At 38.8% G+C, this 15,038-nt stretch overlaps 3 protein-coding genes and 1 non-coding gene across 5 annotated transcripts in view; 2 read left to right on the top strand and 2 right to left on the bottom strand.

The window, feature by feature from the left end:
- nup98 (nucleoporin 98 and 96 precursor) overlaps positions 1-15,038 on the top strand; it is a 138,020-nt gene that overhangs the window by 18,441 nt on the left and 104,541 nt on the right. The window lies entirely within an intron of this gene.
- On the bottom strand, positions 6,002-6,943 carry LOC114566278 (odorant receptor 131-2-like). The gene has a single exon (XM_028594606.1). The coding sequence runs from the start codon at positions 6,941-6,943 to the stop codon at positions 6,002-6,004; it is 942 nt and encodes a 313-aa protein (XP_028450407.1).
- On the top strand, positions 11,803-11,875 carry trnav-cac (transfer RNA valine (anticodon CAC)). The gene has a single exon. It is a non-coding gene; the product is annotated as a tRNA-Val (tRNA).
- On the bottom strand, positions 13,366-14,373 carry LOC114566277 (odorant receptor 131-2-like). The gene has a single exon (XM_028594605.1). It carries the CDS (start codon positions 14,371-14,373, stop codon positions 13,366-13,368), a length of 1,008 nt encoding a protein of 335 aa, XP_028450406.1.

Raw genomic sequence — 15,038 nt, 5'->3', positions numbered from 1 at the left:
CCAGGTCTGTCCAGAGTCTTCCCCCACCCCCTGACCCAACTCACCACCAGATGGTGATCAGTTGACTGTTCCGCCCCTCTCTTCACCCGAGTGTCCAGAACACACGGCCTCAGATCAGATGAAACGATTATAAAATCGATCATTGACCTTTGGCCTAGGGTGCTCTGGTACCAAGTACACTTATGAGCATCCCTATGTTCGAACATGGTGTTAGTTATAGACAATTCATGACTTGCACAGAAGTCCAACAACAAACAAACACTCTGGTTTAGATCAGGGAGGCCGTTCCTCCCAATCACGCCTCTCCATGTGTCTCCATCATTGCCCACGTGCGCGTTGAAGTCCCCCAGCAGAACAATGGAGTCCCCCACTGGAGCCCCATGCAGGACTCCATTCAAGGTCTCCAAGAAGGCCGAATACTCCGAACTCCTGTTTGGTGCATATGCACAAACAACAGTCAGAGTTTCCCCCCCCACAACACGCAGGCGTAGGGAGGCGACCCTCTCGTCCACCGGGGTAAACTCCAACGTAGCGGTGCTCAGCCGGGGGCTTGTGAGTAGTGGGCCGGGCTCCGTGGCAAACCCGGGCCACCAGGCGCTCGCCGACGAGCCCGCCATCTGGGCCTGGCTCCAGACGGGGGCCCCGGGCTTCCTCCGGGCAGGGTCACTCCATCTCTACCTCGTTTATTCAAATTATTTAAAGTGCTTATATTATACTCATTTTCAGGTTCATAATTGTATTTAGAGGTTGTACCAGAATAGGTTTACATGGTTTAATTTTCAAAAAACACCGTATTTTTGTTGTACTGCACATTGCTGCAGCTCCTCTTTTCACCCTGTGTGTTGAGCTCTCTGTTTTAGCTACAGGCCGGATTGGTCTCTCAAACTTTGATGTTCCCCTGATTCCCCTGATGATGTGATAATGGTTCAAGTCACACGTATAGACTCCCCTCTGGGCTAAGATCGTATTTTGTTAATAAACTTCGTGGTAGTAATTCCTCTAACATAATTAAAATATCTCTTCAACCAACTCCCGCTAATGGGCCTAGTGTATCTGATACCTCTTTCCCTTTCCTTACTCCATTGAGTTTTTAAAAGCGCAAGGTACTTGGTATAATCCATCTGAACATTAGAAGCTTACTTAAGAACTTTGATGATCTAACTATTCTAGTTGAACACACTACTCCTGATATTATCTCACTTAGAAACTGGGGGAAACTCTGACAGGAAGAGGTCTGGCAGACCCAAAGCCACAACTATAATCAGAAGACAAGTTTCTGAGAGTCAACAGCTTGCGTGATAGGCGGCTCACAGGACAACAGCTTCAAGCACAGCTTAATAGTGGTCGTAATAAGCAAGTCTCAGTTTCAACTGTAAAGAGAAGACTTCGAGCTGCATGTTTGATAGGTCGAGTTACAGCAAGAAAGCCATTCGTAAGACGTCAAATTAAGAAAAAATAAGAAAAACATAAGTCCAAGCTATGCCAAAACTACCTTAGCAAAAAAGATCAAGATGGTAAGCTTAAAAACATGGAGTGGCCAGCACAGTCACCAGACTTAAACCCCATTGAGCTGGTTTGGGATTAACTGGACAGAAAAGTGAAAGCAAAGCAACCTACAAGTGCCACACATTTATGGGAACTTCTGCAACAGAGTTGGGAAGAACGTTCTGAAGAATATTTGATTTCCACTGTAGAAAGATTGCCACGAGTGTGTTCAGCTGTTATATCTGCCGAAGGGGCTACTTTGATGAGTCAAAAATGTAGAATACATTTTGGTTTATAATTTGATTCCATGATTTCTTTTTTAACTTAAAACGTTCATTTGTTCTATTCTTTCATTTCAGAGTACAATAAGACATTGAACTGCATGAATTTCAATAAAAACCTGGAAAAATGTGGGTGTTCTAAAACTTTTGACCGATAGTATATATATATATATATATATATATATATATATATATATAGTGACCTAAATCTGAATTGGCTGAGTGATGCTTCTGTGCAGTTTAAAAATGTCATGTGCAATAGTCTAAACTTATCACATCTGATTACAGAGCCAACTAGACCAAATTCTAAAAATTACTCCAAATCCACACTCTTTGACCTAATTTTCACAAACAAGGCTGGCAAATATTCTACTAGCGGTGTCTTTGAGCTAGGAGTCAGTGATCACTGCCCCATTGTCTGTGTAAGGGATGTACAGGTAATAAAGACAGGGTCTCAAGTCTCAAGAGGAACCTTAGAAAGTTTGATGTAGAGCGGTTTTTGGGGGATTTAAAAGATTGGGACTGGAGTTACATGGGCCAGTTTGATGATGTTGAGGACATTCTTGACTCTTTTGTAACTGCATTTAATTACTTTCTTAACAAGCATGCCCCATATAAAAGGACCAGGATTAAAGATAGGGTAGTGCCATGGGTTACTCATGAGCTATCTACCCTCTTCAATAATAGGAATAGTGCTTGGACCTGTGCCAGACACACTGGTTACCCCCAACACTGGCTGTCGTTTAGACAACTCAGAAACAACTGTACTTCAGCTGTAAGAAAGGCTAAAACTGAATACTTTTAAAATCTAGTCACCATCACTTATTCTAATCCTGCCAAATTCTGGGGTGCAATTAACATGACTAAAAGTCGTCCCTCCAGTGCTCTACCCCTCATCATCAAAGTAAACGACTGTGTGATCTCTGATCCAAATGGTATTAGCCTTAACTTTAATAAGCACTTTACTTAAGCTGGTCATTTATTTGTTTCCTGGTCCCCCTGCCTCAAAGGTCTCTGATTGTAGTCCACCCCTGGACCATGTCTCACATTTCTCCTTTCAGCCATTTACATCTTCTGAGGTCCTCAGAAATTTACAATCTATAGACCCTAAGTCAACTACTGGTGAGGATCACTTAGACTCTTTTTTGTTTTTATAAAAGTGGCTGCTCCAATTATTAGTGAGCCCTTGACCTACATTTTTAATCTTTCCATCTCTTCAGGCTTATTTACGCTAGTCTGGAAATCTGCATGTGTCATTCCACTGTACGAGGGGGGTGATAGGAACAATCTGGATAACTATCATCCGATCTCTACAATTCCATGTCTGGCTAAAGTACTTGAGACCTTAGTCAACTTTCAATTAAAGTGTTTCCTGTCAAGCCACGCTATTCTTAGTCCTCACCAATCCGGTTTCAGACCCAACTATAGTACCATCACCGCTATCACTCTAGTTACCAATAACATAGTCTTGCCCTTGGACATGAGGAAGCACTGTGTGGCCCTCTTTGTTGACCTCTCAAAGGCTTTTGACATGGTCGATCACAATCTAAGTTTGAAAAAGTTGTCTGATATTGGCTTGGATACAGGTGCTTGGGGATCCTTTAACTTATTACAGGACACTCTCTCTTACCTCAAACTAGTCCTTAACTTGTGAAAAACCAAATTTATGTTATTTTCAAGTAGAAAGCTAGAAATTTTGATTTTACGAAACTTCATATTTTAACTGTTGATGGCTCTCCTATAGAGAGAGTTACTCATTACAAATATCTCAGACTGTGGCTTGATGAGAAACTCTCATTTAAGACTCATATTGACTGCCTTGCCTCCAAGCTCCGACAGAAGGTGGGTTTTCTATACTGAAACAGATCTAGCTTTCCTTTGCTTAATAGGAAGAGAGTTGTAGAGGCAGTATTTTTATCAGTATTAGACAATGGTGATGTAATCTATAGGCATGCAGCTACATCTCCATTGAAACAATTAGACTTTGTTTATCATTCCACCCTTAGATTTATCACTGGTGTTAGTTATAATACACACCACTGTGTTCTCTATAGTAAGGTTGGCTTGTTCTCTCTTATCTTGAGGCGCAGTTACCACTGTCCTTTTTTTGTTTTTAAAGCCATTAGTGGTAAACTTCCTCTCTATATCTCCTCCCTGTTACATTGGAATCTTGGTTTATATCAAACCAGATCCAACAATTGGCTCACTCTTAGGTTTTCTTTCCCCTATGAGTTTGACTCGTTTTCCATAGTCGCTTCACTAATCTACTGCAGTGCCGTTGACCCTCACCATGTGGTTGGCGGCCAGGAACAGCTTCTTCTTTTTATTGCCACACATGCACTAAACCCAACATTTGTTTCAGTTAATTTAGGTTAACAACCAGTCTTAGATGTTTAAACCAAATCAATTTGGGGATAAGGATTATCAATCATTGTCCAACAACAACAGGGTGAATAGTTACGGTGGGGCATCCGTTAATGCACTGAATGTAATTCTAAATCTGAATGTAATATACTGTGTATATAAAATATATTGCTTTATAATAAAAAATGAAGTTGTCCTCCGAAGAGGGGGTGGTGGTGAAAAAAAAAAAAAAAATCATTGTCCATCACAGTCTCAACAGGGAGGTTCCTCACTATTAGCAGTATGCCAGTCTCTCCCTTTCCTTTCTCTCTTTAGTGTTTGGCAAACTTAATTTATTTTTACAGCAAACTATTATCAATCATATAATATATGTATTAATATTAAATATCCATCACAGTTTACAGACTGACTTCCTAATTTAACTTTGATCTGATGTACTTAAAGGTGCTCTAAGGATGTCACATGTTTTTTTAGGCTACAACATTTTTTGTCACATACAGCAAACCTCTCCTCACTATCCGCTAGCTTCCGGTCCCCTTGACACACTGTAAAAAAAAATGCGGTCTCTGTAGACAGCCCAGGGTCCACAAACGCCAACAAAAACAAAGTGGCCAACCTGGACAAGAAAAACATAACAAACCGTGTTCCAGCGTTCAGCCAACAACCAACATGAAGGATTTGGGGTGGGGGTTGGGGGGGTTAGTTCGCTGAAGCACGGAAGGGAGGGGGAGGGATGAAGAGGAGGGAGGGGCGAGCTAGTCTTGTTTTGTTTGAAAATACTTTGAACGTCAACAAGAATGTCTCCCAAAATTGCTTAGAGCACCTCTAATATAGTTCTGTGCGTGATTTCTGATCATTACCGACGTTTCAGGTGGACTTACTTTCAGTTATACTTTTAAATTGAAAAAATGCCAGAGTCAAATTCCTTGTATGTGTGTACATTTATGCCTACCATACACTGGAAGACTTTAAAAAATTTTAAAAGACTAAAGTCTGACATCTCACATCTAAAGACAATTTGTCATAATGTCACTGAGTTTTTAGTCACAGACTAGAATCTTTTACTTCCAAGACATGACATTTAGGATAATGTCAAACATGCTTGATTTTGTCAGGACATCTAATCGAGAAAAAAAACTGATCAAGACTGAGTTTTATGACCCCCTTACACCAAATGATTGAGACGATAGGAGCGAGACCCAGCTCTAGCAAGACTCTCATGACTTAATTTCCCGAATTGGAAATTTGTCTGCAACAGTGTAATTTCAGAGTAAGGTCGGAATAAATTGGCTATCAAAACGGATTTTGATTCAAATAAAGTGGTTTAGATAATCTAGGTAAACTTGGCTTCCTTACAATATGTCTGATTGTCTGACTGCTTGTTTTTCTTCCCATGTTGCACTACATTGTGGCAATGTCAATGCACTGTCAAACCCCAGCAATTACTTTAGTACAATGCTCTAACAACTGTCAGAAAAGTTACTAAAATAATATTTAATGAACCATTTTAACAATTAACTTTTTATTTTATCCAGAACTTGCAAACAGTAGAAATTCAAGGTATACATTTTAAATATGTAACCCGCACACATTTGCACTTTAACCCTATGTGTATCCGCCCCATGATTCTCTTCCGCTCCAAGATTTAATGGGTTCTTCCTTGGCCCATGCTACACCCTTTAACAAAGTCTCATGAAAATTATGCCTGTAGTTTTTCTGTAAAAAAAAACTTTAATCACTCACCTACAGTCACATCTATCCAATCCAAGTATTATTAGAAGCTACGCTACACATTCACAGTTTAAATGTACACATTTAGTTAAAAACATCTATGAAGTATGCATGCAGATTTTTGCATTGGTTGAGATGACTCAGAGGGAAAGTGAGTGTCTCCACTGACAGCAAAGATTGTATATAAGGATGGGTCTGATGGTCTGGTCTCTGATTCCATAGATGAGAGAACTCAGACATCTTGGGAAAATTATAATACACACATGAAGGAAAATTTGGATGCGCACTAATATTATTCTCTCTAGGACCTTTGACATAGCTATAAGCAATGGGGTTTGTATGGTTGAGGAGAGACTGAGGCCCAGCTGCCCCAGATGCAGCAGCAGTGTGTTACGAGCTTTTCGGGTTGAGGCTTTGTCTGTAGAGGCTGACCTGGCTGCTATCATCACACCAATATAGGATGAAGTGACTGCCATACCATCTGATAAAAACAGAAAATATGTGAATGCTTTGTCATAATCGTCAGACATCCGACCAAGCAGCATGTTTTCTCTAGCACAAAAATCTTTCATCTGCAGGCTCTCCAGATTTTCAAATGGAAAATTTAACAGTAAAAGAACTTTTGTGAGGACATTTAGTGAACTGAAAACCCAAACCAAAATGATAGCCACTTCTGTGTTTCTGATGGTGATGAGGGTAGAGTGCCTCAGTGGGTAGCACACAGCTACATATCTCTCCAGAGACATCACCACCAGTGTGAGAGGCGAGATTTCATTTGTGAGATCAGCGAGCATGGTGAGAACACCACATAAAGGATATGTCAGCGTTATTCTACAAGCAGCCAGTATGTATAGTAACTGACTCAGTGCCAGCTGTACAGTGTCTGCAAAAAGGAGGTTAAACAGAAGAATGTAACGTGAGGTCTCCTGAAACACAGTTTTATTCCTCAAAGTGAATAACATGGTCCCATTAACGTAGAGAAACACACAGCTTGGCACGGCAGTAAGAGCACAAAATAACGCTCTTTCCAGTAATCCTTGTCCAACAGTGATGTTGGTCTGAGATTGAATTGCATTTGACATCTTTGTGAAGCATTGAAGAGACATAAAATATTTAACCCCTTGATGTAATTGGAAAGCTAAATTAAATGGACTCTTGTTCAGTTTGTATTCCTAAAACAGTGCAGACATGTTATCTTTTCAGCAGATAATACCCCAAAGTTTACAGGCAAAACCCCAAATCATCCACATACTTTTAGCAGGTTAGAGGCCCGGCTTGTTTCCGTGTAAGCAGAGCTGGTCTGCAGAGTTTACCTTTCCTCACATATTGTTTATAAGCTCTGTCCCTACCTCACTTGTCTTGACATAATCACATGTCAGCATTGTTAACAAATTATTAATGGTTGATGTAATTTCTGTAACTTCTCCTCAATTCCCTGATCTACGTCATCATAACTATAAACACATGCAAATACTTGGAATGCACTTGGAATAATCATGAGGAACATGGCCATGATAATATACCATAATTCCTCAAATAAAAACCGGGGCCTTGATTTGAACTGCAGAAGGTACCAAGCGTTTATTTTAAGCAGGCTTTTGTTAGAGGCAGGCCTTTATTTCTAATTCCATCTGTTTGATGAGTATAATTGTTTTAAATAAACTTTTAATTGAAAAGCCATAGCGTTCCAGTAGACAGAGATCATTAATTTTTTAAGAAACATTTGCAAAAATATCACCATATACAACAACAGCCAGAAGGGCAACAAAGCAATTTGGGTCAGAATTAATCAAAGACCACCATTGTGTCAGTTTTAACCCTGTAAATGTACTGGGTATTTATTTCAAATATAGGTACTACGGTATTGCTGGTATATTACAATAAAAGCATACAGTAGTTTTGTAAAATACTGGTTTGCTGGTTTGCAGCAGCACACCAGTATCTGATTAACGTTACAGATGGTAGCTATTTGTTTCTAGCTCCAGGCTAACTTTTTCCCCCCCACCTCCAGCTAGCTAGCTGTGCTCTGCTCTTGTCAGCTAATCTTTTAAGCTAAGCTCATCCTTCTGTTTCTTCCAGTATCAGATTCTTCTGGGGTCAATGTCCAAATGTCTCGCAGCTTTTTCACCCGAGTTTTCCTCCACATACTTTAAAACTCTTTTTGTTTTGTTGTTGAAAAGTCCGTCACTAGCATAGCACCAGAGCCCGTCATTCTCTGTTAGCACTAAATGAAACCTGTGTTACATCCAATGTAGCTACTGCCATCTATTGGCACCTGTACGTTACTACAAACTACATTTGGCTGAGTAACACATACAGCCGCATTGACTAAAATAGCAGAAGGACAATAATACTTTACATGACTACCACAATCCAGAAAAACAAAGTGTGGAAAAAAGCATGAATATATTGTTGAATCTGTTAAATTAAATTGGTAGAAATGTACATTATGATGAACTTGAATTATATTTTTACTTAATATTATATGAAGGGCACAATTTTCCCCCAGCCTTAATTTAAGGCTGGCCTTTATTTGTCTGTGTTGACCACGCCCCCGGGCACTATCAGAGGCCCGGCTTTTAATTGACTACCAGTTTTTATTTGAGGAATTAGGGTAGGTTAACACTAACTATCTCCACTTAGTTACCATTTATAATCTCATATCAATCTTGCAGATTTTTTCCTTTGCTGGGACAACTAAGAGGGAAAGTGAGCACCTCGTCTGACAGCAAAGATTTTATATTATTTTGGATCTGATGGTCTGGTCTCTAATTCCATAGATGAGAGAACTCAGACATCATGGAAAGATCATAATGCAAATTAAGGAAAATTTGAATGCACACATGGACCTTTGAAATAGCTATAAGCAATGGGTTGTGTATGGTTGAAGCGAGACTGAGGCCCAGCTGCCCCAAAATGCAGCAGCAGTGTGTTAGGAGCCTTTTGCAAGTTATAAAGGAACAACTTCCTGTAGGTGGCAGTCATATCAGAAAGTGTACGAGTGTTAAATGGGTGGCTCACAAGAACCTCCAAGGGTTTGTCTGACAGAGAGCACACATTATTAGACTTTTACTGCATTGGATGGCATTGTGAACATATTTTTTTTCTAAAAATAGATAGAAAAATAGTACAGTCACACTTTTAAGAGTACACCAGTTTTGACTGATACAGATGCTACAGAGAGTGATGATGCATTAATGTCCCATCAGCACAAACAAATGGACATTTCGCAGCAACGAAAATTGAAAATATTTGTATTTACAAAAAGGGGGCCTTGCAGAAAAGGTTTGGGAACCACTGCATTACATCAAAAAATACACTTAATACCATTTAATAAATTCCTTCAAAGTGGTCTCAACATATATTATATGAGTTTAGACAGATATGAATGTAAACTGCAACTTGACTGGTTGGTGAAGGGGAACAAACGTGAGGCGGTAATTCTAGTTTTTGCATAAAAAACAGCACATTTGCAACAGTATTTCACATTATTTTATTCTACTTAACAGAAACATGAATACATACAGTAGGCCATAAATATCATCATGAAGTGCTGCAAATCCCACACGAATGTTTTTAAAATTAATTCCTTTTACATTATATTCCATATAATGAATAAGAAATTATCTGAAATTTAAGATTTCTAAGGAAGAATGTAAGTAAGTAATATGTATTTGCAAAGCGCTTTTCACAGATAAAAATCACAAAGTGCTTTACAAAAAAAATACAAGATGATAATCAATAAAACACACAATGTAAATGTAAACGCCTTTTTAAAAAGGTAGGGCTTTAACAGATTTTTAAAAGGGTCCACAGAAAGAGCAGACCGTTAATGGTGGGGGCAGAGCATTCCTCAGTCTCTGTGCTGCATACTCACAAGATCGATGGCTACGGGTCTTAAGACAGGTATAAAGGAACAGTCAATAGATTTAACATATTAGACCGTAGGGAGTGTGCACTGGTTTTCATCCGCTCCAAAATTTAATGGGCTGTTTTTTGGCCCATGCTAGGGATACACTGATCTGACTTTTTCAGTCCCGATACCGATACCAATGCCTGGGCTTGGTGTATCTGTCGATACCCAAAACTGATATGATACCGTTGTTGAATTAATAATACACTGTATACCTGCCACCTTATACCTTCCTTCCACCATGTGGAAGAGACTAAAGGCACCAGATTTTCCTAACTAAACATTACTTTCCTAACTAAGACAAAATAACATAGATGTAATGTATTGAATTCTTATTTATTTGTACACTCAACTCTTCCACCATGTGACACACGTGCGACAGAGGGAAAAAAACTAACAAAACTGGATCGGCCCGTGGATCTGTTAATTTTTCCAATCCCCGATCCAGCTATTTTGTCAATATCGGGACCAATATCCGATCTTAATATCGGATCGGTGCACCCCTAGCCCATGCTACACCCTTCAACAAAGTCTCGTGAAAATCCTGCCTGTAGTTTTTCTGTAAAAAAAAAAAAAAATTTACTCACTCACAGTCACATCTACCCAATCTAAGTATTATTTGAAGCTACGCTACACAATCACAGTTTAATTTTGTATGACATTTACACATTTAGTTAAAAACATCTATGAAGTATGCATGCAGATTTTTGCCTTGGTTGAGATGACTGAGAGGGAAAGTGAGTGTCTCCACTGACAGCAAAGATTGTATATAAGGATGGGTCTGATGGTCTGGTCTCTGATTCCATAGATGACATAACTCAGACATCTTGGGAAAATTATAATACACACATGAAGGAAAATTTGGATGCGCACTAATATTTTCTCTAGGACCTTTGACATAGCTATAAGCAATGGGTTGTGTATGGTTGAGAGAGACTGAGGCCCAGCTGCCCCAGATGCAGCAGCAGTGTGTTAGGAGCCTTTTGCAAGTTATAAAGGAACAACTTCCTGTAGGGGGCAGTCATAACAGAAAGTGTACCAGTGTTAAATGGGTGGCTCACAAGAACCTCCAAGGCTTTGTCTGACAGAGAGCACACATTATTAGACTTTTACTGCATTGGATGGCATTGTGAACATATTCTTTTTCTAAAAATAGATAGAAAAATAGTACAGTCACACTTTTAAGAGTACTATTTCCTCACATATTGTTTATAAGCTCTGTTCTGTACAATCACGTCAGCATTGTTAAATTATTAATGGGTGATGTAATTTCTGTACCTTTTCCTCAATTCCCTGATCTACGTCATCATAACTATAAAGCAGATGCAAATACTTGTAATACACTTGCAGTAATCATGAGGAACATGGCCATGATAATATTATAGGTTAATATTAACTATCGCCACTTACAGTAGGTACCATTTATTATCTTATATCAACCTTGCAGATTTTTTCCTTCGCTGGGACAACTGAGAGGGAAAGTGAGCATCTCGTCTGACAGCAAAGATCGTTTATTTTTTTTGGGTCTGATGGTCTGGTCTCTAATTCCATAGATGAGAGAACTTAGACATCATGGGAAGATCATAATGCAAATGAAGGAAAATTTGATTGCACACTTATATTGTTCTGTCTAGGACCTTTGACATAGCTATAAGCAATGGGTTGTGTATGGTTGAGAGAGACTGAGGCCCAGCTGCACCAGACGCAGCAGCAGTGTGTTAGGAGCCTTTTGCAAATTATAAAGGAACAACTTCCTGTAGGTGGCAGTCAAAACAGAAAGTGTTGCATATCTTAGTAACAGTTATTCCGATTGACACAAAACTTGACACACTTGTTCCACCTGCTCCACTGAGGCTCTGCCAAACATGTCAAGTCAATCAAGCACTAGGTGGTGCTGTTTAAAAAAAAAAAATCGCAGAAAGGAAGTGGATACATTATGTCTAGAAAATACTGGTTTATATATAGATATATAAATATACAGTTTAATCATATATGTTTTGAAATACATGTTCTATTTTTTACATGGCAGTTTCTGTAGTGTAGTGGTTATCACGTTCGCCTCACACGCGAAAGGTCCCCGGTTCGAAACCGGGCAGAAACATTGTTTTCCACTTTAGGATGAGATTTATTTTTAAGTACAGATCAAATCTGGACTAAGGTACAGTTTCTCTGTTCATTTATTTGAGAATAATCCTAATTAATGTATTGTTCATATTTTCACTCCTTTTTTGTGTGCCCATTAAAGGGAAGCTATTCTGCTTTTTCTGTATTTTCTGTCATATCTATAATGTTACAATGTCAGATTTTCATGTTAAACGTGGCTAGAGCTTTAAATAATGAGGTAAATGTACTTCAGAGAAACCCTGTGAGCAAAATCCTCAGATTTCCCAATGTTCTGAACGTTCCGCTTTCAACGTTTTTTTTCTTCTATTTTCTACTACGGTGTTAGGTGACACCGAGCCGGGTTTTAATGGCCCATCATCGCCAGAAATAGATGCTCTTGGACATCACGTTTGGCACTTATCGTACCCCATTAGTGTGTATATCCTAATAGTGTGTATAGGTTGATAATAACAGGTATCCTTAGGTTGCTGGTTCAATTCTGGCTCAAAGGAATATTTTCTCTAAAAATTAATGGAAAAACAGAACATTTTACACTGCTAAGTGTTCACCAGTTTTGACTGATACAGATGCTACAGAGAGTGATGATGCATTAATGTCCCATCAGCACAAACAAATTTTGGCAGCAACGAAAATTTAAAATATTTTTATCTACAAAAAGGGGGCCTTGCAGAAAAGGTTTGGGAACCACTGCATTACATCAAAAAATACACTTAAGACCATTTAATAAATTCTTTCAAAGTGTTCTCAACATATATTATATGAGTTTAGACAGATATGAATGTAAACTGCAATTTGACTGGTTGGTGAAGGGGAACAAACGTGAGGCGGTAATTCTAGTTTTTGCATAAAAAACAGCACATTTGCAACAGTATTTCACATTATTTTATTCTACTTAACAGAAACATGAATACATACAGTAAGCCATAAATATCATCATGAAGTGCTGAAAATTCCACATGAATGTTTTTAAAATAAATTCCTTTTACATTATATATTCCATATAATGAATAAGAAAGAAATAATCTGAAATTTAAGATTTCTAAGGAAGAATGTAAGTAAGTAAAATGTATTTGCAAAGCGCTTTTCACAGATAAAAATCCCAAAGTGCTTTACAAAAACAATACAAGATGAGACATAATAAAACACACAATGTAAAAGTAATATACAATAAATAAAGTGCTGACAGGTCAACCGAAAGCCTGTTTAAACAGGTAGGGTTTTAACTAATTTTTTAAAGGGTCCACAGAACGAGCAGTATCGGGACCAATATCCGATCTTAATATCGGATCGGTGCACCCCTAGCCCATACTACACCCTTCAACAAAGTCTAGTGAAAATTATGCCTGTAGTTTTTCTGTAAAAAAACTCACCTACTGTACAGTCACATCTATCCAAGTATTATTTGAAGCTATGCTACACATTCACAGTTTAAATTTCTATGACATTTACACATTTAGTTACAAACATCTATGAAGTATGCATGCAGATTTTTGCCTTGGTTGAGATGACTGAGAGGGAAAGTGAGTGTCTCCACTGACAGCAAAGATTGTATATGAGGATGGGTCTGATGGTCTGGTCTCTGATTCCATATATGAGAGAACTCAGGCATCTTGGGAAAATGATAATACACACATAAAGGAAAATTTGGATGCGCACTAATATTATTCTGTCTAGGACCTTTGACATAGCTATAAGCAATGGGGTGTGTATAGTTGAAGAGAGACTGAGGCCCAGCTGCCCCAAATGCAGCAGCAGTGTGTTACGAGCTTTTCGGGTTGAGGCTTTGTCTGTAGAGGCTGACCTGGCTGCTATCATCACACCAATATAGGATGAAGTGACTGCCACACCCGCTGATACAAACAGAAAATAGGTGAACGCTTTGTCATAATCACCAGACATCCGGCCAAGTAGCATGTTTTCTCTAGCACAAAAATAATTCATCTGCAGGCTCTCCAGATTTTCAAATGGAAAATTTAACAGTAAAATAACTTTTGTGAGGACATTTAGTGAACTGAAAACCCAAACCAAAATGATAGCCACTTCTGTGTTTCTGATGGTGATGAAGGTAGAGTGCCTCAGTGGGTAGCACACAGCTACATATCTCTCCAGAGACATCACCACCAGTGTGAGAGGAGATATTTCATTTGTGAGATCAGAAAGCATGGTGAGAACACCACATAAAGGATACATCAGCCTTATTCTACAAGCAGCCAGTATGTATAGTAACTGACTCAGTGACAGCTGTACAGTGTCTGCAAAAAGGAGGTTAAACAGAAGAATGTAACGTGAGGTCTCCTGAAACACAGTTTTACTCCTCAAGGTGAATAACATGGTCCCATTAATAAAGAGAAACACACAGCACGGCACAGTAGTAAGAGTACAAAATAACGCTCTTTCCAGTAATCCTTGTCCAACAGTGATGTTGGTCTGAGATTGAATTGCAGTTGACATCTTTGAGAAGCATTTAAGAGACATAAAATGTTTAACCCCTTGATGTAATTGGAAAGCTAAATTAAATCGACTCTTCTTCAGTTTGTATTCCTAAAACAGTGCAGACATGTTATATTTTCAGTAGATAATACCCCAAAGTTTACACGCAAAACCCCAAATCATCCACATACTTTAAGCAGGTTAGAGGCCCGGCTTGTTTCCGTGTAAGCAGAGCTGGTCTGCAGAGTTTACCTTTCCTCACATATTGTTTATAAGCTCTGTTCCTACCTCACTTGTCTTGACACAATCACGTCAGCGTTGTTAAATTATTAATGGGTGATGTAATTTCTGTACCTTTTCCTCAATTCCCTGATCTACGTCATCATAACTATAAAGCAGATGCAAATACTTGTAATACACTTGCAGTAATCATGAGGAACAAGGCCATGATAATATTATAGGTTATGAACTAACAAAACTGGATCGGCCCGTGGATCTGTTAATTTTTCCAATCCCCGATCCAGCTATTTTGTCAATATCGGGACCAATATCTGATCTTAATATCGGATCGGTGCACCCCTAGCCCATGCTACACCCTTCAACAAAGTCTCGTGAAAATCCTGCCTGTAGTTTTTCTGTAAAAAAAAAAAAACTTTACTCACTCACAGTCACATCTACCCAATCTAAGTATTATTTGAAGCTACGCTACA

Source organism: Perca flavescens, chromosome 13, assembly GCF_004354835.1.
Source record: "Perca flavescens isolate YP-PL-M2 chromosome 13, PFLA_1.0, whole genome shotgun sequence".
Classification (NCBI taxonomy): domain Eukaryota; kingdom Metazoa; phylum Chordata; class Actinopteri; order Perciformes; family Percidae; genus Perca; species Perca flavescens.
This window is presented reverse-complemented; position numbering and strand designations above follow the sequence as displayed.

Bases quoted from the DNA above. Each gene is read 5' to 3' on its own strand.
- LOC114566278 (XM_028594606.1), bottom strand. From the start codon at position 6,943: ATGTCAAATGCAATTCAATCTCAGACCAACATCACTGTTGGACAAGGA.
- LOC114566277 (XM_028594605.1), bottom strand. From the start codon at position 14,373: ATGTCTCTTAAATGCTTCTCAAAGATGTCAACTGCAATTCAATCTCAG.